This window comes from Onychomys torridus, chromosome 1 (assembly GCF_903995425.1).
Source record: "Onychomys torridus chromosome 1, mOncTor1.1, whole genome shotgun sequence".
Classification (NCBI taxonomy): domain Eukaryota; kingdom Metazoa; phylum Chordata; class Mammalia; order Rodentia; family Cricetidae; genus Onychomys; species Onychomys torridus.
This window is the reverse complement of record NC_050443.1, coordinates 128,176,135-128,200,794: the sequence shown is the minus strand read 5'-3', so window position 1 is coordinate 128,200,794 and position 24,660 is coordinate 128,176,135. Positions and strand designations below refer to the sequence as shown.

The following is a 24,660-nucleotide window of genomic DNA, read 5'->3' as shown; positions in this document are numbered from 1 at the left end:
CAGCCTGGGCTACAGAGTGAGATCCAGGAAATGTGCAAAGTTACACAGAGAAACCCTGTCTCGAAAAAATAAAACACAAAAAAAATACATTACCTGAGTAAACAGGAAGTGTAGCACATACAACTTCCAAAACTAAGAAATAACAGTCACCCAAGATTCTTCTATAACATTGGGGCATCCATCTTTGTACTATAGGTCTAGAATATCTGACAGACATTTCTATGAAGCAGGAATTTTGAAGGACTGTCCTACCTTGTCTTGGCAAATTTTGGAGGTTGCTTTCTTTTGTGTCCTGCTTGTCCAATTTGGACAGCATAACTGTCAGCAGTTGAGGCAAGGGAATTTTCTTGCCTAGTAGCTAACTATGCCACAATAAAAGCAAGCCCCATATGAAGGTTCTTCAATGTCCATCATTTCATTTGAAGTAGATTGGTTTGGGCAGGAGCAGATGTGTCTCTTAAATGCCATATTCTGTAGATCTCTGAAGTGTTTGAAGACCACTTGTCCATCTAAAATATATCTCTGACCTTGAAAAGATACCTAACATGACTACAAGTTTGTTTTAATAGGTGACTAACCTAACTACTAATCTGCATTTCTTCATTGCCTAGATAGTTTGAAATAATAACTTTCAAGTCCTAGAAATTTATATTACATTTTTAAATGAGTTGCATAGGCACAATACCTTAAACAAGAGTAGAAACCTATGTAGAGTATGTTCTAACAAAAAATAACCTTAAATTTGTATCAATATACAAAAATATCTTAAATAAGAGTAGAAACATATATACAGTATAAAAAAAAAAAAAACCCTCAAATTTGCCAGGCGGTGGTGGCGCATACCTGTAATCCCAGCACTCGGGAGGCAGGCAGATCTCTGTGATTTCGAGGCCAGCCTGGTCTACAAAGTGAGATCCAGGACAGGCAGGACTGTTACACAGAGAAACTCTGTCTCAAAAAACAAAAAGTGAAATTAGGGGTGGGCAAGGTGGGCAATGCTATTGAGTCTTAAGAGGAGTTTTATGGGGGATTTTTTTTTAATGCTTGTGTGTACATCCATGTGTACATGTATGTGCATGTATGTGTTCATATTTGTGTGGATGTGAGAGGGAAGATATATAAAAGCCTTGGTTGTTATCTCAGGAAACAGGATATCTTATTGGCCTGGACCCTATTATTCAGGCCTGTCTTGTCTTTGAGCTCCAGGGATCTACCTGTCTCTGCTGCTTCAGTGCTGAGATTATAAACATGCCCAGCATTGTATTATGTCCTTTTTTGTTTGTTTGTTTTGTTTTGTTTTTTTTTTAAGACAGGCTGTCCCTATGTAACAGTACTGGAACTAGATCTGTAGATCAGGCTGAACCCAAACTTAGAGATCCACCTGCCTCTACCTCCTGAGTGCTGAGATTAAGGGCATGCACTAACACTTCCCCACTTATTTTTTCTTTCTTTCCTATGGGAGGCCAGCTCCTACATTTCCAAGGGTTCTTATGAGGACGAGAGAGGGATAAGAATATATTAGAAAGATAACAAAGAGGAGAAAGACAGAAACACAGGATAGCTTGGGGAAGACCTGGGTCAATACCATGGCCTTTTCTTTTTTATAACAATGTCAAGGCAAAGGACTTCCCCTTTGCTAGATCAAAGCACACTGGACAGCCAGTGTAGACCCTTCCAAACCCCTGGTAACCACACCTGTGGTCCAATCACCCCCTTATGCAGCCCTGCTGGGTAAAGCAAGCCCAGATTCTCAGATCCTGAGTAAGTTCTCATTAGGAAACCTCTGTGGGTCTCTATAATGTTCCTTTTTTTTTTTTTTTAAAGACTCATTTGTCTTATTATTTATCTAATGTTTAGACTTATTTGTTTTGATTTTGCGTGTCTGGGTGTTTAGCCTGCATGTCCGTCTGTGTACCACTTCATGTCTGGTTCCCGTGGGGCCAGAAGAGGGTCTCCTACCCCTAGAACTGGAATGACAGATGGCTGTGAGTGAACATGTAGTTGTTAGGAATCTAACCCATACTCTTAACTATGGAGCCATTGCTCCAGCCTGTCTTTATTTTTCAAGGTAGCTGTGGGGACTTGGGAACCAAACTCTGGTCTTTTTGGTGTGAGCCTAGCCTTTAGCTGAAGATGGACTTATCTTTGGGCCTCCAGCTCACACAAAAAAAGACACAGATATTTATTGTTGATTGTGAAAGCTCAACCTTAACTTGGGCTTGTTTCTAACTAGCTCTTATAACTTAAATTAACCCATTTCTATTAATTTCTGTGTTGATGCTTTTCCTACATGTCTGTTCCCTCTACATCCACTGGCAACTCTGCCTTTCTTCTTCTGAGAGGTCTCTCTGTACAGAAGTTCCTGCTATACCTCCTGCCTAGGTATTGGCCATTTAGCTTTTTATTAAACCATTCATTGATACATCTTCACACATTGTAAAGGAATATTCTACAACATTTAGAAAGTGAGCCATCTCTCCAGACTTTATTCATTTATTTTTACAGTGGGTGGGAGGGAGTTCTAGAAAGAGTTTCTTTGTGTATGTAGCCTTGCCTGTCCTGGAACTCACAATGTAGACCAGGCTGGCCTCAGACTCAAAAGAGATCCGCTTGCCTCTGCCTCAGGAGTGCTGGGATTAAAGGCCTGCGCCACCACCTCCCGGCCTGATTTATTTTTATATTTTATGTGTGTGGGTAGCTTTGTTGTTGTTGTCTGTTTTGAGACAGGGTTTCTCTGCATAGCCCTGGCTGTCCTGGATCTCATTATGTTGATCAGACTGGACTTGAACTCATAAACTCACAGAAATCTCCCCACCTCTACCTCCTGGGCACTGAGATTGAAGGCATATACCACCACACCCAGCTTAGATTTCTGTTTATTTTACTAGTGTGGGTGTTGTGCTTAGCTGTATGTCTGTGTGCCAGTGTGTGTGTGTGCATCGCCTACAAAAGCCTGAAGAGGGTGATGGAGCCCCTGCAACTGGAGTTACACAGAAGGCACTTAACTGCCCTGTTGGTGCTGACAATTGAACTCCTGTCCTCCACAAGAACAAGATCTCTTGGCTGCTGAGCCATTTCTCAGCCCCATTTTATTTTATTTGTTTATTTTCATAATTTGCTAAAACCTTTATTATATTTACTGAGAATATCACCAAGTAATTCTCCAAACTACAAAACATTCTTCATTAAAAGGGTTTTGGTCATCTATATATTAAAGTTCACATTATTTAAAAATCATTTACATTGGGTTAGGCATGGTGGCACACAACTTTAATCTCAACATTTGAGAGGCAGAGGTAGGCAGATCTTTGAGTTTGAGGCCAGCCTCATGTTCCAGGACAGACAGGGCTACACAGAGAAACTCTGTCTGGAAAAAAACAAAACAGAAAAGAAGGGTTAAAAAATGGCTCAGTGGTTAAGAGCACTGGTTGCTGTTCCGGAGGACCAGTGTTCAATTCCCAGCACCCACAGGGCAGCTCCCGACTACCTGTCACTGTAGTCCTAGGGTATCCAATGTCTTCTTCTGGCCTCTTCTGGACCCAAGAACCCACATGACTCACAGACATACATGCAGGCAAAATTTATTCATATTAAATGAATAAATAATTTAAAAAACAAAAGCCGATTTGATTGCCATATTTAAGCACTATACCAGAAGCTGTTGTTGAAGGATTTTGTAATTTAATCAATTAGCTCCCCAGCCTTCCTTCCATGTATAACTCATAACAGTGAAAGCTTTTCTTAATTAACTGTGAATCCAGCATACTCAGCTGGGAATGCATACTCTTTCTAATTAAAGATGATAGAGTTATTCTCTCTCTCTCTGTCTCCCTGTCTCTCTCTCTCTCTTTTGAATAATGACAGTTTTAATGAGAATTACTAAAAAACAAAACCAAAAAACCGAGCAAGAATAAGTAACTCATTCTTGTGACAGAGCCTCACTGTCCCGTCTGCCTGGCCTAGAACTCACAAGGATCCTACTGTCTCTGCCTGCAGAATGCTGCGATTAAAGATCCATACCACCATGTCTGGTTTCAGGGGGGCTTTTAATCTTTTCCTAGGTCCCAAATCGATTTTGAGACCTTGGGTAATAACAACTTTGTTCTGAGGCTAGAATAACTCATTTCAGCATAGCTACTGTCCTGGAACAGTGTGCACATGGAGACTAAGTCCATGACCTTGCTGGGAATATAGCTAGATAGCAAAGGGGTAGAATGTATGCGTACTATTTCCAGGGCTCTGGATGCAATTCCAGCACCTCTAAAAGTTATCATATTAGTGAAAATGAGGTTTATGCCGGGTGGTGGTGGCGCATGCCTTTAATCCCAGCACTCGGGAGGCAGAGGCAGATGGATCTCTGTGAGTTCGAGGCCAGCCTGGTTTTCAGAGTAAGATACAGGAAAGGCACAAAGCTACACAGAGAAACCCTGTCTCAAAAAACCAAAAAAAAAAAAAAAAAAAAGACTGCTACCTAGAAAACGGGACCCTAGGAAAGACAATAACAGAGAAGTGGATGAGATCTACATGAACAACCTGGACAACAGTGGGAGTAATGAAGGGCAAGGTTCGAGGGAAAGAAAGCTTAGGGGAGTAGGAGATACCAGCTGGATCAAGAACAGAAAGGGAGAACAAGGAATAACAGACCATGATAAATGAAGACCACATGAGAACAGGAATAGGCAGAGTGCTCGAGAGGTCCCCAGAAATCCACAATGATACATCCTCTGTAGACTGCTGGCAATGGTCGAGAGAAAGCCTGATCTGACCTAGTCTGGTGATCAGATGGCTAAACACCCTAACAGTCGACTTGGAACTCTCATCCAATAACTGATGGAAGTGGATGCAGAGATCCTTAGCCAGGCCTCAGGTGGAGCTCCAGGTGTCCAACTGTCGAGAAAGAGGAGGGACTGTAAGAGCGTGAATTGTTGAGACCAAGATTGGAAAAGCACAGGGACAAATAGCCAAACTAATGGAAGCACATGAATTATGAACCAAAGGCTGTGGAGCCCCCAGCTGGATCAGGCCCTCTGGATAAGTGAGACAACTGAATAGCTTGAACTGCTTGGGAGGCACCCAGGCAGTGGGACCCAGTCCTGTCCTTAGTGCATGAGCTGGCTGTTTGGAACCTTGGGCTTACACAGGGACACTTTGCTCAGCCTGGAAGGAGGGGACTGGACCTGCCTGTACTGAATCCACCAGGTTTAAATGAATCCCCAGGGGTGCCTTGATCCTGGTGGACATGGGAATGGAGGGGAGGGGCTGGGGGGAAGGTGGGGGTGGGGGCGGGAGGGGGAGGGGGAGGACAGGGGAACCCATGGCTGATGTGTAAAATTAAAACACAAATATAATAAACAACAAAAACAAAAAACAAAAAAAGAGGTTTATGCTGTGTAGCAGTTCATTTGTTTGTTTGTTTGTTTGTTTAATTTATCATGTATACAGTGTTCTGCCTGCATGTACACCTGCAGGCCAGAAGAGGGCACCAGATCTCATTACAGATAGTGGTGAGCTACCACGTGGATACTAAGAATTGAACTCAGGACCTCTGGAAGAACAGCCAGTGCTCTTAACTGCCGAGCTGTCTCTCCAGACCACTTTGTAACAAACTTTTCTACATCCGCATAATTTCGAAAATAAATGGGGTGGGAGGACAAAACTAACTTCAGGGACTGGCAAGATGGTTCAGCAGGTAAAGGAGCTTGCTGCCAAGCTTTACAACCTGAGTTTGAGCCCTGGAACCCACATTCCAGGGAGAAATGTGGGACTACAGAAACAACTCCTGGAAGTTGGCCTCTGATCTCCACATGTGTGCCATGGTATGCATACATCCATACAAAAAATCTAAAAAGCTTAAAAAATTGGAAATAGTAAACACGTTCTGAAGCTGGATATGCCTGCGGACTCAAAGGTTGAGGTGGGAGGATTACCACAGTTCAGAGCCACGGTGGACTATGTGGAAAGCACCAGACCAGCCAAGGTTGTATAACGAGACTGACTCTAACATCCAAACAGCCAGGCATAGTGGTGCATGTTTTAATCTCACCACTCAGGAGGCAGAGGCAGGAAGATACCTGTGAGTTTCAAGCCCATTGGGTCTATATAGAGAGTTCTAGGCCAGCAAGAGCTACACAGTGAGACCTTGTCTCAAACAAACACAAATTGAAAGTATATATATATTACTTTGAAAAATAGTCATACACTTGATCTTAGTCAAAAGGCTAAAAAGTGATGAAAATAGGCATATATATATGTGTATATGTATATATGTGTATATATGGAATTAAAGAGGATCATGAAAGCTGAAAATACAATGCTTTTAATTTGCCTTTAATGTTATTACAGTGGACAACCAATTACACAAACTTGGGGGGAGTGATTGGTATAAACTATTAATAACTAACAAAAACACTAACTTGAAGCCGGGCGGTGGTGTTGCACGCCTTTAATCCCAGCACAAGGGAAGCAGAGCCAGGTGGATCTCTGTGAGTTCGAGGCCATCCGGGTCTACAGAGCGAGATCCAGGACAGGCTCCAAAGCTACAGAGAGACCCTGTCTCAGAATATATGTGGAAGCCACACACTGTTGCAGAGCACTTGTGAGAATGTATAGCTTGTGTTGGCAAACCCCAGCCAATAGGCTAAACCTGGCATGCCCCTTGCCATTGAAGACCTATGAGCTATGGATAGTTTACATTTTTTTTTTTTTTCTTTTTCAGAGCTGAGGATGGAACCCAGGGTCTTGCACTTTCTAGGCAAATGCTCTACCACTGAGCTAAACCCCCAACCCTGATAGTTTACATTTTTAAATTTATTTTTATTTTATGTGTATGAGTGTTTTGCCTGAAGGTATATATATGCATGTATGTGAGTGCCTACTGCTGGCAGAGGTCAGAAGTAGACATAGATGGTTGTGAGCTGCCATGTGAGTGCTGGGAATAAAACTCTGGTCCTCTGGAAGAGTAGCCAGTGCTCTTAACTACTGAACCATCTTTCTTCCTCACCCCCCTTTTGTTAGTTTTTGCTTTTGTTGTGTTTTATTTTAGAGACAGGGTCACAGTACATAATCTGGGTTGACCCGGAATTTTCTATGTAGCTCAAGCTGCCCTGGAGACTCAGAGAGATCTGACCGTCTCTGCCTCCAGAGTGCTGGAGATTAGAATTGTAGACCACCTTGCAGGGCCTTAAACGGCTCGATTTTAACTGGCTATATATAAGTACCTATGTCATGTCTGCGGTTTTACCCCCTCAAGCCCATAAAGCTTAAATCATTTACATCTGGCCCCCCAAGGAATAATTGCTACTCCTCCTAGAACCCAGAGAACATAGTGACCGGTTATTTTGGGACTAAACAAGCTCTCAGTCCGAGGCCAATTGCCTGGCTTCTGGTCTGACTTGGCTGTGCTGCTTGGTGCCAGGTGGCAGCAGGCCCTACACTCCTGGGAGTGGGTTGGGCTCTCCAGATGTGACTGGAATGCACCAGCATTGTTTCTAGTCGGTAGGACTCCCATCAGAGAGCTTCTGAAGCTTGGGCCTTACCTTGTCCTTGTCGTCGGGGGCAACTGCACTGCTCCCGAAGGCAGAAATGCCAAACCAGGGCAGCACAGCTCAGCAGAACCAGAGCCGTGCCCACTCCCACGGCTGCATGGACCAGGATGACAGGTCTAGGCGGCATGATAAGCTTTCGACAAGGCCCAAAGGAAGAGCTAGCCCAGTTCTCAGGACCCTCAACATCTGCCTCAGGAACGTGGCTCTCACCAGCGTCATTAGCAGCCACCACACAAAGGACGTAAACACCCCCAGGCTTCAGTCCCTTCAGCTCCGCTCTCCGAACTGTTGCATTGAGGGGGCCACTCCTTTGTGGAGCCCCGTTGCTTTCCCAAAACAGAAGCCAGTAGTGATTGACTGGAGAGAAGGGAGCACACCAGTGGACAACCACGCAGCCTTCCTCAGCCACAATTTGCACTTCTCCCAGCCGCGGAGGGTCTGGCTGCTGATCTTCCCTGGAGAGCCCTGGGCACATGCAGGCTGCTGGCCCAACCTTCTGCAGCTCCTTGCAGGACACCTGCAGGTGGCGGCAACAGTCATAGTCGCAAGTGACAGCCAGAGAAGGTCTGGTCACCGCCTCATCGTCCTCGTCATCTTCCTCATAGTCTTGGGGGGTCAAGATCTGAGCTTTAGAAACCAAGGAGGTGGTCACAGCCACAAGCCACAGGAGGGAAAGAGAGCCCAACATGGAGCCTGGAAGGGAAGGAGTGACTGGGTAAATGCTGTCAGCTGTGGCTTCCAGCACAAGACCTTTAGGAAAAGCATGAAAAGCACAACGTAGGCCCAGGATGGGCAAAGGAAAGAGGTGGGACCGAGACACGCAGTTATTTGTCAACTGGCTTCTGATTTTTTTTTTTTTTTTTTTTTTTGAGGGCGGGAGGACGGGACTGTTCTGGGGCTGGTCTTCAGCTCCTGGTCCTCCGGTCTACACCTCCAAATCACTAGAATTAATAACGTGTGTCACTAGGCCCAATTGTGCTTGGTTTGGGATGAAAATAATGAAATACAGTCCCACACATGAGAGACAGATGTTTGGGCAGCACCATGCAATGCACTAGAAGCAAGCAGCTAATGGGTAACAAAGTGCTGGGCAAAGAGGAGGAAACAGATTTCTTCGGCTCAAGGCAGAAAGGTGGAATGAATTGGCTGCCACCCAGAAAACTGACCTATGTAAAACAACGCTTAGTACGATGCATAAAAATCCAGAAAAGAAGACAGGAGAGGGGCTGAAAGAGAAGGAGTGGGACAGCTTGGGAGTCCTCACTCCCTACCTGCACTTGTGCAAACGCTGCCCAAGCAATCCAGGCTCCTCCTCCCTGTCCACCCTCTTCCCAGCCACAGCAGCCTCTCACCAGTGGGTAGGCCTTGACACAGTGAGAATCTGCCTCCAGACATCCGTGGATACCAGGCGGAGAGGTCCCTGTCACAGGCCACCGTCAGGTTGTGTCTTCAACTCTATTTTGGCTGAGAACTTTTATACCCCTCAACTCTGATGTCACCACCTAGCCCCTGGGTGCCAAGAAGAGGGCTGGTCCCCTCAGAGGGACTGAGTCACGGGGCCATGGGTAGGGGAAGCCACACGCAGCGCTTTCAGCTGAAGGCCAGGCTGCCTGGGTTCTGACAGGAATGAAATGTGGAAAGCAGCCAGGAACTGAGAATCCAAAGGCTGTAGTCACATGAAGGGATGGGAAGAGGAGAATTATCAGAGGAGGGAGGGCACCTGGCTGGTATCAGACAGGAAAACATCTGTGGATGGTATGGGGCCTGAATTATAAAATCCTGTTCTAGTGAAAATCCTACCACATCCATGGCAGTCATTTCCTGTCTTCTGCCTCCCAATAGACAGAGAAGGGAGGGGTATAAAGGCCAGAATGATGTATCCGAGCTCTCCAGACCCGCCCTACCCTGTCCCCCTCCCCTGAGGGAGATGAGAATCACATGGTTAGAGCAGGAAGCCTACATCTGGCCAGGATAGGGCTTCTTCCCTAGATTATGGATGGGAACAGCTGCAGTGAGTGTGGTGGTGCATGCCTGAATTTCTCAGCTTAGGGACGCTGAGGCAGAGTCATTCGAAAACAGCCTGTGCTACATAGTGAGACCCTCTCTCAGAAAACAAACTAAAGTCATAAAACATCTGGATAGCTGGTACAAGCTTGTAATTCAGTGCTTGGGATGCTGCAGCAGGAGAGTTGCTAAAAGTTTGAGGGCAGTCTCTAAGAATCTCTTTATGAATATATGAAAGAAATAGGAGCAGGGAGGTGGTGGTGCACACCTTTAACCCCAGCACTTGAGAGGCAGAGATAGACTATGTGAGTTACAGGCCAGCCTGGTCTACAGAGCTAGGTCCAGCACAGCCAGGGTTACACAGAGAAACCCTATTTTGAAAAATAAAACAAAAAAAGCAAATAAAAGAGAGAGAGGTGGGGGAACTAACTGTCTAGGTCAACCTTGAACCTCTAGGCTCAAACATTTGTCTCAGTTAAGTAACTGGGATACAGGTGTTCATCAATTCTTGACTTAGTACTTTGAGTATGATTGGGGACTAGATCATAGACTAAATAAATCTCCTTGGAGTGTGTAATGCTCTTAGACTATCCTTTTAAAGAATAGCAATACAGAAGCTAGAGAGACGGCCCAGTGGTTAAGAGTACTAGCTGTTCTTCCCGGAAGAGCACCTACATAGTGGCTGTGCTGGCTGGTCTTATGGCAATTTGACACACAAGCTAGAGTTATCTGAAAGGCGGGAGCCTCAGTTGAGAAAATGTCCCCATAAGGTCTAGCTGTAAGGCATTTTCTTAGTGATTGATGGGGGAAGGCCCAGTCTGTTGTGAGTAGGCTCATTACCAGGCTAGTGGTCCAGGATTCTATAAGAAATCAGGCTGAACATGCTATGTGAAGCAGGCCAGTAAACAGCTCTCCTCCATGGCCTCTGTATCAGCTCCTGCCCTGTTTAAGTTCCTGTCCTGACTTTCTTTGATAAACAGCAATATGGAAGTGTAAGCTAAATAAACCTTTTCCTCCCTAACTTGCTTTTTGGTCCTGGTGTTTCATCACAGCAATTGTAACCCTAAGATAGTGGCTTACAGCCATGTGGCTCCAGCCCCAGGGGGGTTCAATGTCCTCCTCTGGCCTCCAAGGGTATCTGAACTCACATGCACATATCCATGCAGATAATTAAAAATAAAATATTTAAAAAGGGAGCATACTGGGGGCTGAAGAGATGTCTTAGCAGTCAAGAGTGCTTGCTACTCTCACACAGACTGAAGTTCAGTTCCCAGCACTCATGGGAGGCTCACAGCTACCTGTAACTCCAGTGCTAGGGTATCTTACACCCTTTTCTAGTTTTGAGAGAATTAGCAACATGCATGTCCATACACACAGAGAAGTATATATACAAATAATAAAGCTGGATAGTGATGGCATATGCCCTTAATCCTAGCACTCAGGAGGCAGAGGCAAGTGAATCTCTGAGTTTGAGGCCAACCTGGTCTACAGACCAAATTCTAGAACAAATTCTAGGGCTACACAGAGAGACCCTGTTTTGAAAAACCAAAAACAAATAATAAAAACTGGATGTCCAGGTCTGGAATGATGGCTCAGTGGTTAAGAGAGCATCCTGCTCTTGCAGAAAACCTGGGTTTGGTTCCCAGCATCAACATAGTAGCTCACAACTGTCTATATCTCCAGTAACTCCAGTTACAGGGAATCTGACATCCTCTCTGATCTCATGGGCTTCTGTGCACATGTGGTGCGCATATAGTTATGTAGGTTTATTTGTATACATACACATAAAACGAAACAAAATCTTCAATGACCCAAGTTTGATTCCCCAGAACCCTTATAGTGGAAGGAGAGAAGTACCCTTGGAATTTGTCCTCTGACCTTCACATAAGCACCTGGCACAAAACAGTTTATTACAGGAACAACAAGGGGAGAAGGTCAGATGGGAAAGTGCTGGAATGAGAAGAATCTTTTGGTTCAGGAACTGGAGCATGTTGGACGCTGCCTGACGGTGCCCACAGAGGGCTCACGGCTACCCAGAGTCTCAGGGGCAAGGGCAGAGGCAGAAGTAGGCAGGCTGGCCTCTGTCAGCAAAGCTGCATCTTCCCAGGAGCCTGAACCAGGGAGGGGCCAAACAAAATTGCAAATGAGACAGGCTAACAGGGACGGAGGGCATCCCCACCACACTTCACTCCATTATACAGTGCCCCTCACCATCACTAGCCTCCGGCTCTTGCTCCTCCTCTCCTTTCCGGGGCTGCTGTGGTTTCTCTTCCTCAGACAGCTGGCCCTCTTCAGTCAAAAGGGGAACACAAGTGTGACAGAGGTGAGACCCAGGCACTGAAGGGGAGTGCTTTGGAGGAGCCAGAAGAGGGACTGACTGCATCATACCTGTTCTTGAGGGGTCTTCAGGGCTTTCACCTTCCTCTGTCACGTCTGACTGCTGGGTAGACTCCTCCTGGCCTTCAGGTCCGGCAAAGAGAGGACAGCTAGGCTCAGTGGTAAGCTTGGCTTGCTGTGCCAACTGCACCTCCTTCAGCCTTTCCTTCCACCCTCAATTTCAGAGTAGGAATACTCTCTGCTGGAGGCAGGCAGTCCCTCTAACCCAGCTAACCCACCTCTCAATGATACTGTCAACCAACCCCTTTACCTGGCTGATGGCGAGAGACCCGACGCTGGGTGCCCTGTCGTGAGCTATCCCTCTGTCGGATATTAACCTGTGGAGGAGTAACCACTGAGCGGTGAAGCCTGACTTCCCTCTGCAGGAATCATGCCCTGTCCCCAACATGCCCCGTCACCAACAAGGACCTCCCCTTGAGACCTGCAAAGAGAAGCGGTGCTGGGGCCAGACGCCCCCCCACACCCACTGCATGTAGCTGAAGAGCACGAGGACACTGAGGAATGTGAAGTTGCTGGCGACACCCACAAAGGCGCAGGTCATAGGGAAGTTGTACAGCAGGTACCTGAGGTAGGAAACAGGGCCAAGGAAAGGAGTAGCAGTTACCAGGTAGCATTAGCCTTTATCACTCCAGAAATGTTTGTAGGACAACTTGAGTGTGGCTGGAGCTGCCCTCTGCCACTGTGGCACCCACTTCCTCAGCCCAATCACCAGACTAGACCACAGCAGGTTCTAATAAAGGCCGAGGACTTCAGGCAGCCTCAGTATCACAGGGCCACAGCATTACACTGGTTTCAATTGTGACCTCTCGTCACTCCAATTCTTGCTGAGCCAATGGAACAAGGCAGTGGGATTGCATGGGGATTTTATCAGGGTGGGTGGTGATGTATGATGGCGACATATGTGGATCTCACCACGTTGCCTGGGTGCAGGGACTAGACAGAGAGCACTGCACCGTCTCATATGCTCCTTTCTTGTCTTTCATATTTATGTTGAGAGTCTTGCTTTGCAGCTCAAGACTTCTTGCCTTAGGCCCCCCAGCGCTGTAATGATGGGGTGAGTCATCTCATATGAGATTTTAAAGAATGGGGCTGGAGAGTTGGCTCAGTGATTAAGAGGACTTCTTGTTCTTGGAAAGGATCCAGGTTCAATTCCTAGCACCCACCTAGAGGCTCCCAGCTCCTTAGGCATAAGGCATGCATGTAGTACACATGCAGGCAAAACATTCATACACACAACATAATAAATTAAAAAAAATTTTTTTGTTGTTTTTTGAGACAGGGTTTCTCTGTGTAGCCTTGGCTGTCCCAACTCACTTTGTAGACCAGGCTGGCCTTGAACTCACAGAGATACACCTGCCTCTGCCTCCTGAGTGTGAGGATTAATGTATGAGTGTTTACCTGAATATATGTGCATGCACCACATAGATGCCTGGTCTCCCTAGAGACCAGAAGAAGGCATCAGATCCCCTGGAATTGGAGTTACAGACAGTTGTGAGCTGCCATGTGGGTGCTGGAGATTGAACCTGGGTCCTCTGGAAGAGCAGTCGGTGCTCTTAACCTCTGAGCCATCTCTCCAGCCCCTCACATGGGATTCTTAAGAAGCTCTTTTTAAATCCGGTACACATAGTGAAACTAGGGAGGAGACCCTCTGGCCTTTGTAAAATATGATGTGATGTTACTAGTCACTTCTGCCCGGAACTCTCTTCATTTTGGGGCAGGTCATAAGAAAGCTGCCAGGGTTTTCTTCTGTGGCTTCTTACCGGAGCCCAGTGAAGTGGGCGTGGATTCGGAGGTAAGCTCCATACATCTGGATGCGCTTGCTGTGGATCTCAATAATGGCTCCAGTTGTTGGCACATACTGCAAGGGAGGGGTGAGAGCAGAGTCAGGCTGGGCTCCTGCTGCTCTCACCCCTAGTAGCCCAGTCTGAGGTCTACTTCCAGCCTCTGTGGCTATTATAGTTGCCTGCCCATGGGCTCCTCAGGTGCAGTCTTGGGCTAACTGGAGAGGTGTCTCCTACTCCATCACCCCACTTACCGAATTCTCCCTATAGTCCGAGTAGAGTTCTACCTCCAGGAGCTGCTTCTGCTCAGCAAAGCCAAACAGCAGGAGGCTGGAGAACACTAGTGTGTCAAGCATCTGGAGCAGGTGGGAGCGGTAATGCAGCATCACCTGACATGAGGGAAGGTTGGGGACAGGTGTTCTTTCCAGTCTGCCCATGCTTGAGCAGTCCATGTATGCAAGAAGCTCACTTGGGCCCCTGTTCCTTCACTCTCCCTTCCTAACTTCCAGTCCTCACCCCACTGTTCCATCTGTCTCTGTACTGTCTCCCTACCACCCCACTTCATTCCTCCGTTCTAATACGGCAGAGTCCCCTTCTCTGAACCCAGCCTCAGATAAGTGGCCTGCTCTCATGTACCTTTCCACTGTAGTCTTTTTTCTGGCTTGGGATCCCTGTCCCAATGCACCACCTGAAGCTTCCCTTGAATACAGATATTCATAATGTGGTTTTAAATGGGGTCCAGTGCTGAACGTGTGTCCGCTATGTGCTAATAAGAACCCTGCATTTCTTCCTGGTTAGGAGGAAACAACTGTAAAACTCTAGCATAAGCCACTTGTCTCAAAGCTGGTATGTTTCTGGTGTCTGCTCATTCTGAGAGCAACGATACTCTTTCGAGTACTCCAAAGATGGGCATGCCCATCAGACACTAGGTGTTTGGCAAGTGTTTGGCTTGTTCATTGGACTCTTCACTTATCCTGGTTTGGGCCTGATCCCAGAGCCAAGGAGATCTTCTCTTTTTTTGTTTGTTTGTTTGTTTGTTTTTTGTTAACCAGAGCTGAGGACCAAACCCAGGGCCTTATGCTTGCTAGGCAAGCGCTCTACTGCTGAGCTAAATCCCCAACCCCGAGGTCTTCTCTTGAAGTACAAGCCATATATACTGATTCTCCCAACATTGTCCACAACTTCCTAGGTTGTCCTTAAACACTTACCGAGCGTGAAGAAGTGGAGATGATTCGGCCACCTCTAGTATAGCATGAAACAGTGACTAAGAACATGCCCAAGTCTTGATTCACAGGGGATTCTGGCAGTTCAAGCTCTAAGGTGACTCGATATGGCTGTCCATACATCAGCACCTGCCCAAGGTAACAACATACATCTTATTTTAAAAATATGTGGTGTTTTGAGACAGGGTCTTACTATATAGCTCTGACTGGCCTGGAACTCACTCTGTAGACAAGGCTGGCCTCAAATTCAGAGATTCACCTGCCTCTGCCTCATCAGTGGTGTGATTAAAGGTGTGAACCACCATGCCTGGCTTGTTTTAATCTTTTAAAAAAAAGGGGGGGGGTTGGGGATTTAGCTCAGTGGTAGAGTGCTTGCCTAGCAAGCACAAGGCCCTGGGTTCGGTCCTTAGCTAAAAAAAAAAAAAAAAAAAAAAAAAAAAAGAGAGAGAGAAAAAAAGTACATCCCGATTCAATGCTGCCCCCTCCTGGTCACTGGGCACCCTGGCTTTCCATAATTCTATCTTGTTTACTGGTTTCCTTTTATTGGGGGTGGGGGTTGTCAGGTAGGGAACCCTGTGTTTTAAGACGGTCATGTTCCGGGCAGTGGTGGCACACACCCTTAATCCCAGCACTTGGGAAGCAGAGGCAGGCAGATTTCAGTGAGTTTGAGGCTAGCCTGATCTACAAACTGAGTTCCAGGACAGCCAAGACTGTTATACAGGGAAATCCTGTCTGGGGGTGGCGGAGGAGGGAGGGGACAGGGAGGGGTGACACAGGACATGACAAGGTTCTGCTATGTATCTCTGGCTGGCCTAGCACTCACTATATAGCCTCAAATTCATGGAACCTCTGCCTCAGCCTCTGGTGCTGAAATTTTGGTCACTCACCACACTCATCCAGTCAGCTCTTAGGTCTGAGTTCTGAAAGGGCCCTGTTGCATTTCTTCTCCAAAAGTGAACAGTCACATAGCCAACTGGGCCATCTGTGATTCTGCCTGTGTGCTGCTGGAGCTGCCCCCTGGGCCCAGCCTGCCTTCACTGACTAATAAAGCAAGTGCTTCTCTACCTCCCCAGCCAGCTCTTGCATAATCACTGCAGTAGAGATCATCTTGTTATCTAGCATAATTTCCTAATTTAAGAAAGATTCACTTTATCTTTTTGTGCCTGTGTGCAACACTAAATTTGCTAAAAATGATAGAACTGCCAGCATGGCAGGGCATGTTTTTAATCCCAGAACTCAGGAGGCCAGAGAGGGACAGGTGAGTCTTTATGAATTCAAAGCCAGCCTGATCCACATAGCAAGTTCTAGGCCAGCCAAGGCTACTTCGTGAAACACGACAGCAAATAAAAAAAACTCAAAGCCAATAAATAAATAAATAAGAGTGATAGAATTGTATACCTTAAGAGGTAAACTATATTATATAAATTTTATCCCAATAAACCTATTAAGAAAAAAAAAAACTAGAAAAGTGATGGTTGAAAGATACATCCACGTCTGGCATTGTGGTGTATACTTATTATAACCCCAGCACATAGGAGGCGGAGGCCACTCTGAGGTCGCTGCTTCCAGACTGGACTGGTACTGCATGTCTTTAATTCCAGCACATAGGAGGCTGAGACAGGGTGGTCAGAACTTCAAGGCTAACCACTTTTTGTTTGTTTTTTTACGTAGTTTGGGCTACCTTCTTTGCCTCTACCTCTCAAGTACGGGTTCCTTTCTTTCTTTCTCTCTTTCTTTTTTCTTTTTTTGTGACAGTTTGGGCTGGCCTGGAACTAACTTGCCCAGGATGCCCTTAAACTCCTAAATTTAAGACATCCTCCATAGGCAGTGGTGGTATATGCCTTTAATCCTAGCACTCTGGAGGCAGAGGCAGGTGGATATCTGAGTTTGAGGCAAGGCTGGTCTACAGAATGAGTTCCAGGACAGCCAGGGCTACATGTAGAAACTCTGTCTGGAAAAACAAACAAACAAATACACAAACAAACAAACAAAAAAGCACTGTGCAAGAGCTGGCACACTATCATAAAGTAAGTTTCTTCTTAAATACTATTTCTAAAAAGTAACTTTCAAGATTGACAACTAAAAAAAATATTCTTGTAATCAAAACTGACACTGATCCTCAAGGTCCTTTTAAAGTTTGGATTCCTACCCTTTATCAGAGCATTCACAGCCTGCCAAGTAGAGAAGGCTGTCTCCATGTACACTTGTCACAGCTCCCAGGTTTCTTAGTCACATTGGCATCTGGCCAGTCCTCTGGCATGGTACCCTTTGTGATAACAGGTAACACATACTTGTTAATCATTTCATAATTTTATATACCAGCTTTTTGTCTGTTTTTGTTTTCTGAGACAGGGTTTCTCTGTATAGCCCTGCCTGTCCTGGAACTATGTAGACCAGGCCGGCCTCAAATTCAGAGATCTGCCTGCCTCTGCCTCCCTAGTGCTGGGATTAAAGGTGTGTGCCACCACTGTCTGGCTCAGCTTTTTTTTTTTTTTTTTTTTAATTTTATTTTTTTGGTTTTATGAGACACAGATTCTTTGTGTAACCTTACAGCTTTTCTGTTCTTTTCTTTCTTTCTTTTTAAAAACAAAAACAAAAGCAGGGTCTCACTATGTAGCACGGACTAGCATGGAACTCACAGTGTATATCAGGCTGGCCTGTCCTTCAGAAGTCAGTGTATATCAGGCTGGCCTCTGCTTCAGATGTGCTGGAATTAAAGTCATGGACCACCACATTTGGCCTTACATACTAGCTTCAAATACTTGAGTGAATGCCATGCTGTTCCAACTAGCTGATTTGTTCAATTGGGCCTAAAACGCAAACTTGAACAAGGAGCTATGACTCAAGTGATAAGTACAAGATGGGATCATTCCTAACACTTGCTGCATACATGTCATTTGGATTTTAACCTGACACAGGAGACTGAATCCAGGGCCTCATACACATGAGGCAAGTATCTTACCAACTGGGACTTACCCCTAACCCTCCTTTTTCTCTTTTGGGAGGATATAGGGGCTCGCTATGCAGCCAAGCTAGTCTCAAACTTGGAATTAATCTTCCTGCCTTTTCCTCCCAGTGCTGGGATTGCAGGTATGTGTCACAGTAATTGGGACCAACAGTCTAGACTTTCTCTTCAACCTCCGTTTGCTTCAGAGCCCTTCTCTTAAATCTCTGTTGCTCAAATCCCTGCTCTCCACATCTTTCCTAAGCCATCAAAGATTTCCTGGTTCTTCTCTCTGGCTCTCATACTTACCCGATCACGTCCGCTCTTAGCCAGTGAGACATTGGCAACAGGAAAGGAGCAGAGTGAGGTGGTGGAGGAGTCACAGTCTGTCCTGAGTGAGAAGGGATGAATGATACTTTGTGAAGTTACAGAGCCTCCTCTGCCTGCCCACACACCTGGTCTCTCGCTCCCTCCTGTCATCCATCCCTTTTCTCCATTAGGGAAACACAGAACAAATGTGGCCAAGAAAGTCAAGATTTCAAAACAAGGCTTTCATTCTCCCCTACTATTTCAGTTTACTTCCTTATTAGAACAGAACCTAAAGGCAGGAACCAAAGCACACTCAGGTGTTCCTAAGGCTCCCTTAAAGAGCTCAGGGCATGTAGATTTCAGGGTCCCACCCCTAGAGATTCCAATTCAGCAGTTCTGGTCTGGGGCCTAGTTTAAAAAAAAGAAAACGTTCCTCCAAAAGGATCTATCGATAAATCCTTTAGGATAAATTATAGGCAAAATTACACATGGCATATACACAGCTCATACTTGATACCTCCTATATGAATAAGATTCATGTTCCCTAAATGTTTAAGATCTACTTTGAAAAGGACAGCACATGACTAGAAATCAGGGACAGGAAAAAAAAAAAAGATTTTCAATTGATGATAATAAAACTGTTTTCTGGCCGGGCGCTGGTGGCACATGGCTTTAATCTCTATCTACACTCAGGAGGCAGAGGCAGGCAGATCTCTGTGAGTTCGATGCCAGCCTGGTCTATAGAGTGAGTTCCGGGACTGTTTCACAGAGAAACCCTGTCTTGAAAAACCAGAAACCAAACCAAACCAAGGCCGGTTTCTGTACTTGTTGGGTGGCTAGTTTGACAGCCACTGCTGGGACAGACAGCGAGTTTCGAAGTAAACTGGGAATGAACTAGGGAATGAACTAGGAGGAGGTATCTTGTGTTACTGTGCAGATTAATTGGGAGAAGTGGCAGTGAACTAAAAGGCAAAGGACATATTTCCTAATCCCCGCTGTGCTAAAAGCCAGGCTAATTCTCATTAATGCCCAAGGGGTTGAATTGGCTCAAAATTCTACAGTGGCTTAAAAGGTTTTATGCGACCTATACAGAGCAGACTTTAATGACTTGAGTCTAAAAGTGAATTTTCTTTTACTAGCCCTTTTTTAAAAAACTCCTTTGAGACAAGGTCTCAACCTGTAGCCGAGGCTGGCCTGGAACTCATGATAATCCTTCCAATTCAGCCTCCCAAGTGCTGGAATTACAGATGGGACCAGGCTCTTTTTCAGGTTTTCAATCAGAATTCAGCAGCACAGGTGGACCTAGAACCCTAGAGCCCTACCAGCCCAGACCTGCTCCAGCCTTGGTTTGTGAGGTGAGAAGTCCTGTTAGCAGCACAATGGGCTAAGAGTTCACCCTCTGTCAATAATGGGAATCGACAGAGGACGATCCAGGAGCCCTTGGAGTGATTTTCAACGTAAGATTCTTCTATTAACGGGCTATCTTCTCACCTGTAGTAGAAATGCACAGGGCTGAGGTGGCTGACAGTCGGCATGTACGAGTAGTAGAAAGAGCCGTAGAGGAACACAGACACCCAAAGCAAGAGGAGGACGGTGCAGAAGAGCACTCCCAACTGCAGCAACAGCCTGCGGGCACGGCCTGCCAAGACGTGCCCTACTTCCTGGGCCCACAGTAAGGCAGGGACGGGTGGGTCATTGACCATGGTGGGGACAGCAGAGGATCTGGCCCCAGCTTCAGGCTTTGAGTTCCTGGCTGGCCTTCCACAGGGACGATACCCTTGGCCATGGGATAGGGCAGCTGGAGGTTCCTGGAGAAAGAGGAGGGAAAAAATGATGTGTCCCCGCAGGGAGCTGGGGACGAAAAAGACAAGCTTATTAAACTGGCTTTGAGGAACTAGAGATAGCAGGACAAAGCAAAGCCATTGTTTCACATGCGTTTCTCTTCCTCCACTCCTTCACCTTCCTCCACTGGACTTCCTTCCAGCCACTGCCAGTGGATCCCTTTCTTCAGTCACGGGGCCCGGAAAAACCTCCTCGGCACCTTCACAGCGTCTCTCCATACACAGAACCAGGACTGGAAACTCCAAGCGCAGATGACATGATACACAACGCCAGGGGTTGCACAGCCTCCGCCCGGACCTCGCTCGCCGAGGGGGCGACCCCCACCCCGCACAGCGCCCCGCGGCCCACTCGCGGAGCCACGCTGAAGCGCCACCCCTGAGGTACCGCGGTGGACAGCAGCCCGCCACCGCACCGAGGCCGACTCACCCGCCTCGGGCTGCCCGAGCAACCTAGACAAGCGTGTTCCGGCTGCCGAGGAAGCCCCGCCCCTTCTGTCAGACGCCAGTTAAGCGCAGGGGGAGGGCTCGCGCAGGGGCGGGGCCTTGCGCGGGGCGGGGCCTTGCGCGGGGCGGGGCCTTGCGCGGGGCGGGGCCTGCGGGATGCCTTGCTCCTAGTTTGTGCTCCCCATCGGGCCTGCCAGAAGAGCATTACACTCCACTTGGGCCACCAAAGGGCAATGCACGCCCCACCCAGACCCACTGTAATCCTGGAGGCAGGCTGAGACTCAGCAGTGTCCCTTTGGTCCTCCTTCCGAGGCCGCAACCACGGCCCTCCGTTGAAACCTTCACCACCGGCCTTTCCACCCAGGAAGACAGACTCCGGGGGCAGGCGGGGTGGGTGGAGAGGAGGAGGCGAAACGGGTGCTGCTTTTATTCAGTAGAACTCCTTGGGCCTGTAGGCGTCCAAGGGGAGTGGGGGGATGGACTCATTCGCCCTGAAATCCTTGCACACTGCTAGAACCCGAATCTCGTGTGTTGCGCAGATGGCTTGCTGTCTCTAGTCAAGCGTAGCAGCATTTCAGCCCCTTTCAGTCTCCAGTTTTTATGCTTCATGATCGACCTTCTGTGACCCACTTGCCAACCTCAGAATCCCTACAAAACATCAGACTAGGTCTTTGAAGGGGGCATCTTCTAGACAATGTCCTCCAGGAGGCACATCTTTTTGAATAGTAGCAATCTATTCCAATTACATGAAAAATTTCAAATCAATTCCCTATCTCCCCAATTCTACCCCTTGCCACCCTACTCCCCGCTCCAAGAAACCCACCTGTGTTCATAACATTCACACTAGCTCCCGTCCCTCCCTTACCTCCTCTTTATCTGATCCTTTTCTGATCTGGTCTTTGCATGCCTCTTTTCCCCCAGCTTCTCTTCTTTGCTGTATCATTTCTTTAGATATCTTCCTGATGGTTACCTCTGCTGCCCCTGGATATGCCCACTCAGGTCACTTGTGGCTAGAAAATGGTGATCTAGAAGCTGATCACCTGTAGAGCGTCACATTTTCCTGGATCTGCAGAATGGAGGGTCACTGTGAAAGAACCGAAGATTCAGGTGCTGAGTGCTGTGTCAGGGTTCGGGGGGAGGGGGGGCAGGCGCCCAGCTGATGTCAGATTTTCAAATGAGCAGGGTCTCCAGCAATGGACACGGACGACTGCAGGGGCTGTCGTAGGCCCAGACCACCCCACTTAAGAGGGGAGCCTGCTTTCCACCTCAGGTCCTTTGGGGAGGGCTCTAGTTCAGACTAAGGATTTCTACAATGGATAGGGGCAGGTAGTGAGATAGTAACAGTGGGGGTGTGCACAGGGGATGCAGATAGCAGCCAGACCCCCCCACTGGCCAGGCAGTTGGTACGCTCCAGAATCTGAGCAGCTCCTTCTAGCATCCTTCATCCTTCAGGTACCAGGCATCTGGAGAGTGCTTGAGCTGCAGAAACCGAGACCACCCCTCCAAGGACCTCCAGTGCCAGCATCTCTAGTGAGCTTCTCTGCATTAGCTGTCATTGCTACAGATATTTTTAGCTGCAAGTCCCTGCAGGGTGGGGCACCTATCTGAGGCAGGGTTTGGTGCCCCCTCCCCACTGACCCTACATCCCAGGCTGCTGCGGCCGCCTGTCATTTCAGGTGAGTAGAGAGCAGCCTGTTTCTCTCTCATTAGGGCTTTCGGGGACAGGTGGCTGATGTGATTTCATCAGGGTGGGGCTTTCTGCCTGAGGCTTCATTGCTGGCAACATACTTGGCTCAAAGACTGGGAACCCTTGAGTCATTTGTATAGCTTGTGACCGGGACCCAGGGGTTTGGAGAGCATTTCACTTTTCCCCATTCTCCACACTGAGAAAAAGGGAAAGAATGGCCACTGGAGAGTGGAGACAATATGGGGACAAAATATTGGGCACAATCCCAGCCGTGTGGTTGTTGAAGAGCCGAGTGCTTCAGCCGAGAGACCTGGGTTGTGTCTTTCCTCCAGGATGAAGGGAGAGACCCCCGTGAACAGCACCATGAGTATCGGCCAAGCTCGCAAGATGGTGGAACAGCTTAAGATTGAGGCCAGCCTGTGCCGGATAAAGGTGGGTACGACCCTGGCTCTCACTTGTTCTCCAGGCCTCAGCCGTGGGTTTTCAAACCCCGGGGGGAAAGATGCTTCTTTCCTTGACACCCTGAGGTCAAAGGCAGAAACTGGGCATTGTCAGCAAAGCTCTTCCGCAGGACCGGGGTGGGGGAACGGGCTGTCCCCAAGGGCACTAGACACTAAAGGACAGCAGCATGCGGCTGAGGGAGCTGCAGCCCCCTTCGGTCTGGCGAACGGTCCCCTCCGCTGTGCCCCAGGTGTCCAAAGCAGCAGCAGACCTGATGACGTACTGTGATGCCCACGCTTGTGAGGATCCCCTCATCACTCCTGTGCCCACTTCGGAAAACCCCTTCCGGGAGAAGAAGTTCTTCTGTGCCCTCCTCTGAAGGGTCCTGCCCCTCCTCGGAACTCATCCTCCCCTCCGAGACCCGCCCTTCCTACCCACTCCTACCATGAGATTAGCCGAAGCACAAGCGCTCCTGACCCATGACTACCCCATCTCCCCCCGCTTTGAGGCCAACTGCAAGCACCTTCTGCTCCACCCAGAGGGACCCCGCTAGCTGCCAGAATCCCGCCTGATTCCCTCTGTGACCCGTTCAGGCAATGGAGAGGGGGATGCCCGGGCGCTTGGTCTCAGTCTCACCTGGAGCTATGGGAAAGGTAAAGGCATTTGAAGAATAAAGTCATCCAGAGCCTCAGAGGGCAGCGCCTGTGTTAGCGTTCTTGGGAAAGAGGGTCCTCAGTCGATACACCTGCCATACCCAGGGAACAGGGCCAGCCGGCCAGCCAGACATTGTAAGGCTGGAGATCTCAGGGTACGAGGCGCGCGAGCGCCCCCCGTCGGGGGTGTTAAAACGAGCGTTCAGAAGTGGCGGAGCGTTTACACACGCACGCAACGAAAGCAGCGGGAGCTACGCAGACCGAGTAGGGTGGGTTTCCGCGGGCACAGAGACAGCAGCCCCGGGTGGAGGTGCCCTGAGGAGCGGAGGGGCGACACGGGGCGACTCGCCGCTGCCCAAGATGGCGGCTGCCTGTGCGTACAGGCACGGCGGGGCGCGTCAAGGTGCCGTACGGCGCTGCTCTTAAAATGGCGGCCCCCAGCGTTCCCAATATGGAACGATCCCTTCCGTGAGCCTCTGGTCTTAAAATGGCTGCCCCTGTCCTCTCGAAGTCAGAGTCGGGCTCCGTGTTCCATAGAATCTGCAACTCGACATTCTTTGGAGAGCCCAAGCATAGGGGGCCCTAAAGGAGTAGTCATGGGTCCACTGGGATTTGAGCCCCAAAAGCACGGTGTGGAGTTTGCAAGAGGATCTCAAGTAGAGGTTCCCTTTGAGGGATTATTTGTAATAATACAGATGTAATAATACAGCCTATCTTGGAGCGTGGTCCCTCGGCCCCTCTGGAAGCTAAATAAGCTCTGTGGGCTTTTTGTTGTTTTGTTTTTTCAAGACAGGATTTCTGTGTGTACCCTGGCTTTCCCGGACTCGCTCTGTAGACCAGGCTGGGGTCGAACTCAGAGATCCACCTACCTCTGCCTCCCGAGGATTAAACCAGGTCCAGTTTGTGTTTTCTTGTTGAATTGGGGCTTTTTATTTTTCTCCTCAAAATGACTATTAAGAAAGAGTACAAGCCAGGTGGTGGTGCACATCTTCAATTCCAGCACTTGGGGGCAGAGGCAGGTGATTTTCTGTGACTTCCAGGCCAGCCAGAGCTGTTATACAGAGAAACTAGTCTGAAATAACAAAACCAACAAGAAAAAAAGACTACAGCCTAGCCTGGTGGTGCGTGCCTTTATCCAGGCTAAAGATCACATGTATCACAAGCGCCCAAGCAGGTTTAGGCAGACCCAGAATACCTTCCAGAATCTTTCTGGAAGGGTGAACATAGATGATATTGGATCCTGGACCACCATTAACAGTCCTGGTTGCTTTTATTCACGGAACAAAATCTAACTCGAGGGACACATCTTTAGGGGTAGGAAGGTCTAATTAGGCCAGTTAAATTTTGTTCATGTATACAAATGGGCTGCCCAGGATGACCTGTATGTTCTCA

At 47.9% G+C, this 24,660-nt stretch overlaps 4 protein-coding genes across 8 annotated transcripts in view; 2 read left to right on the top strand and 2 right to left on the bottom strand.

The window, feature by feature from the left end:
• The window catches only part of LOC118594502 (solute carrier family 22 member 19-like), a 703,508-nt gene that overhangs the window by 343,343 nt on the left and 335,505 nt on the right, over positions 1–24,660 (top strand). The window lies entirely within an intron of this gene.
• Positions 7,006–9,818, bottom strand: Lrrn4cl (LRRN4 C-terminal like). 3 transcript variants are annotated; one of them, XM_036204589.1, is made up of 2 exons: positions 8,711–9,818; positions 7,006–8,237 (listed from the first exon to the last, which is right to left on the bottom strand). In XM_036204589.1, the coding sequence occupies exon 2, from the start codon at positions 8,230–8,232 to the stop codon at positions 7,507–7,509; it is 726 nt and encodes a 241-aa protein (XP_036060482.1). In that variant the 5' UTR covers positions 8,233–8,237; positions 8,711–9,818; the 3' UTR covers positions 7,006–7,506. The 3 variants fall into 3 exon arrangements, with proteins under 3 accessions (XP_036060482.1, XP_036060478.1, XP_036060492.1); XM_036204585.1 differs by having other exon boundaries at positions 8,897–9,818; XM_036204599.1 differs by having other exon boundaries at positions 7,006–8,770; positions 8,897–8,958.
• Bscl2 (BSCL2 lipid droplet biogenesis associated, seipin) lies at positions 11,428–23,637 on the bottom strand. 2 transcript variants are annotated; one of them, XM_036204483.1, is made up of 12 exons: positions 23,252–23,637; positions 21,353–21,571; positions 19,694–20,010; positions 18,203–18,284; positions 14,935–15,078; positions 13,981–14,115; positions 13,706–13,803; positions 12,367–12,508; positions 12,196–12,262; positions 11,937–12,008; positions 11,760–11,837; positions 11,428–11,659 (listed from the first exon to the last, which is right to left on the bottom strand). In XM_036204483.1, exons 2-12 carry the CDS (start codon positions 21,428–21,430, stop codon positions 11,523–11,525), a joined length of 1,350 nt encoding a protein of 449 aa, XP_036060376.1. In that variant the 5' UTR covers positions 21,431–21,571; positions 23,252–23,637; the 3' UTR covers positions 11,428–11,522. The 2 variants fall into 2 exon arrangements, with proteins under 2 accessions (XP_036060376.1, XP_036060380.1); XM_036204487.1 differs by lacking the exon at positions 23,252–23,637 and adding an exon at positions 20,162–21,135 and having other exon boundaries at positions 21,353–21,399.
• Gng3 (G protein subunit gamma 3) lies at positions 21,689–23,308 on the top strand. The gene is made up of 3 exons (XM_036204777.1): positions 21,689–22,163; positions 22,507–22,606; positions 22,866–23,308. Exons 2-3 carry the CDS (start codon positions 22,508–22,510, stop codon positions 22,992–22,994), a joined length of 228 nt encoding a protein of 75 aa, XP_036060670.1. The 5' UTR covers positions 21,689–22,163; position 22,507; the 3' UTR covers positions 22,995–23,308.

Bases quoted from the DNA above. Each gene is read 5' to 3' on its own strand.
- Lrrn4cl (XM_036204585.1), bottom strand. From the start codon at position 8,939: ATGTCTGGAGGCAGATTCTCACTGTGTCAAGGCCTACCCACTG. The intron at 8,238-8,896 runs GTGAGAGGCTGC...CTTCCCTTCCAG, and splicing joins GTGTCAAGGCCTACCCACTG to GCTCCATGTTGGGCTCTCTT.
- Bscl2 (XM_036204483.1), bottom strand. From the start codon at position 21,430: ATGATACAGCAAAGAAGAGAAGCTGGGGGAAAAGAGGCATGCAAAGAC. The intron at 14,116-14,934 runs GTAAGTGTTTAA...CCCTCATGTCAG, and splicing joins TCTCCACTTCTTCACGCTCG to GTGATGCTGCATTACCGCTC. The intron at 11,838-11,936 runs GTATGATGCAGT...TTTTGACTGAAG, and splicing joins TGAAGACCCCTCAAGAACAG to AGGGCCAGCTGTCTGAGGAA.
- Gng3 (XM_036204777.1), top strand. From the start codon at position 22,508: ATGAAGGGAGAGACCCCCGTGAACAGCACCATGAGTATCGGCCAAGCT. The intron at 22,607-22,865 runs GTGGGTACGACC...GCTGTGCCCCAG, and splicing joins CCAGCCTGTGCCGGATAAAG to GTGTCCAAAGCAGCAGCAGA.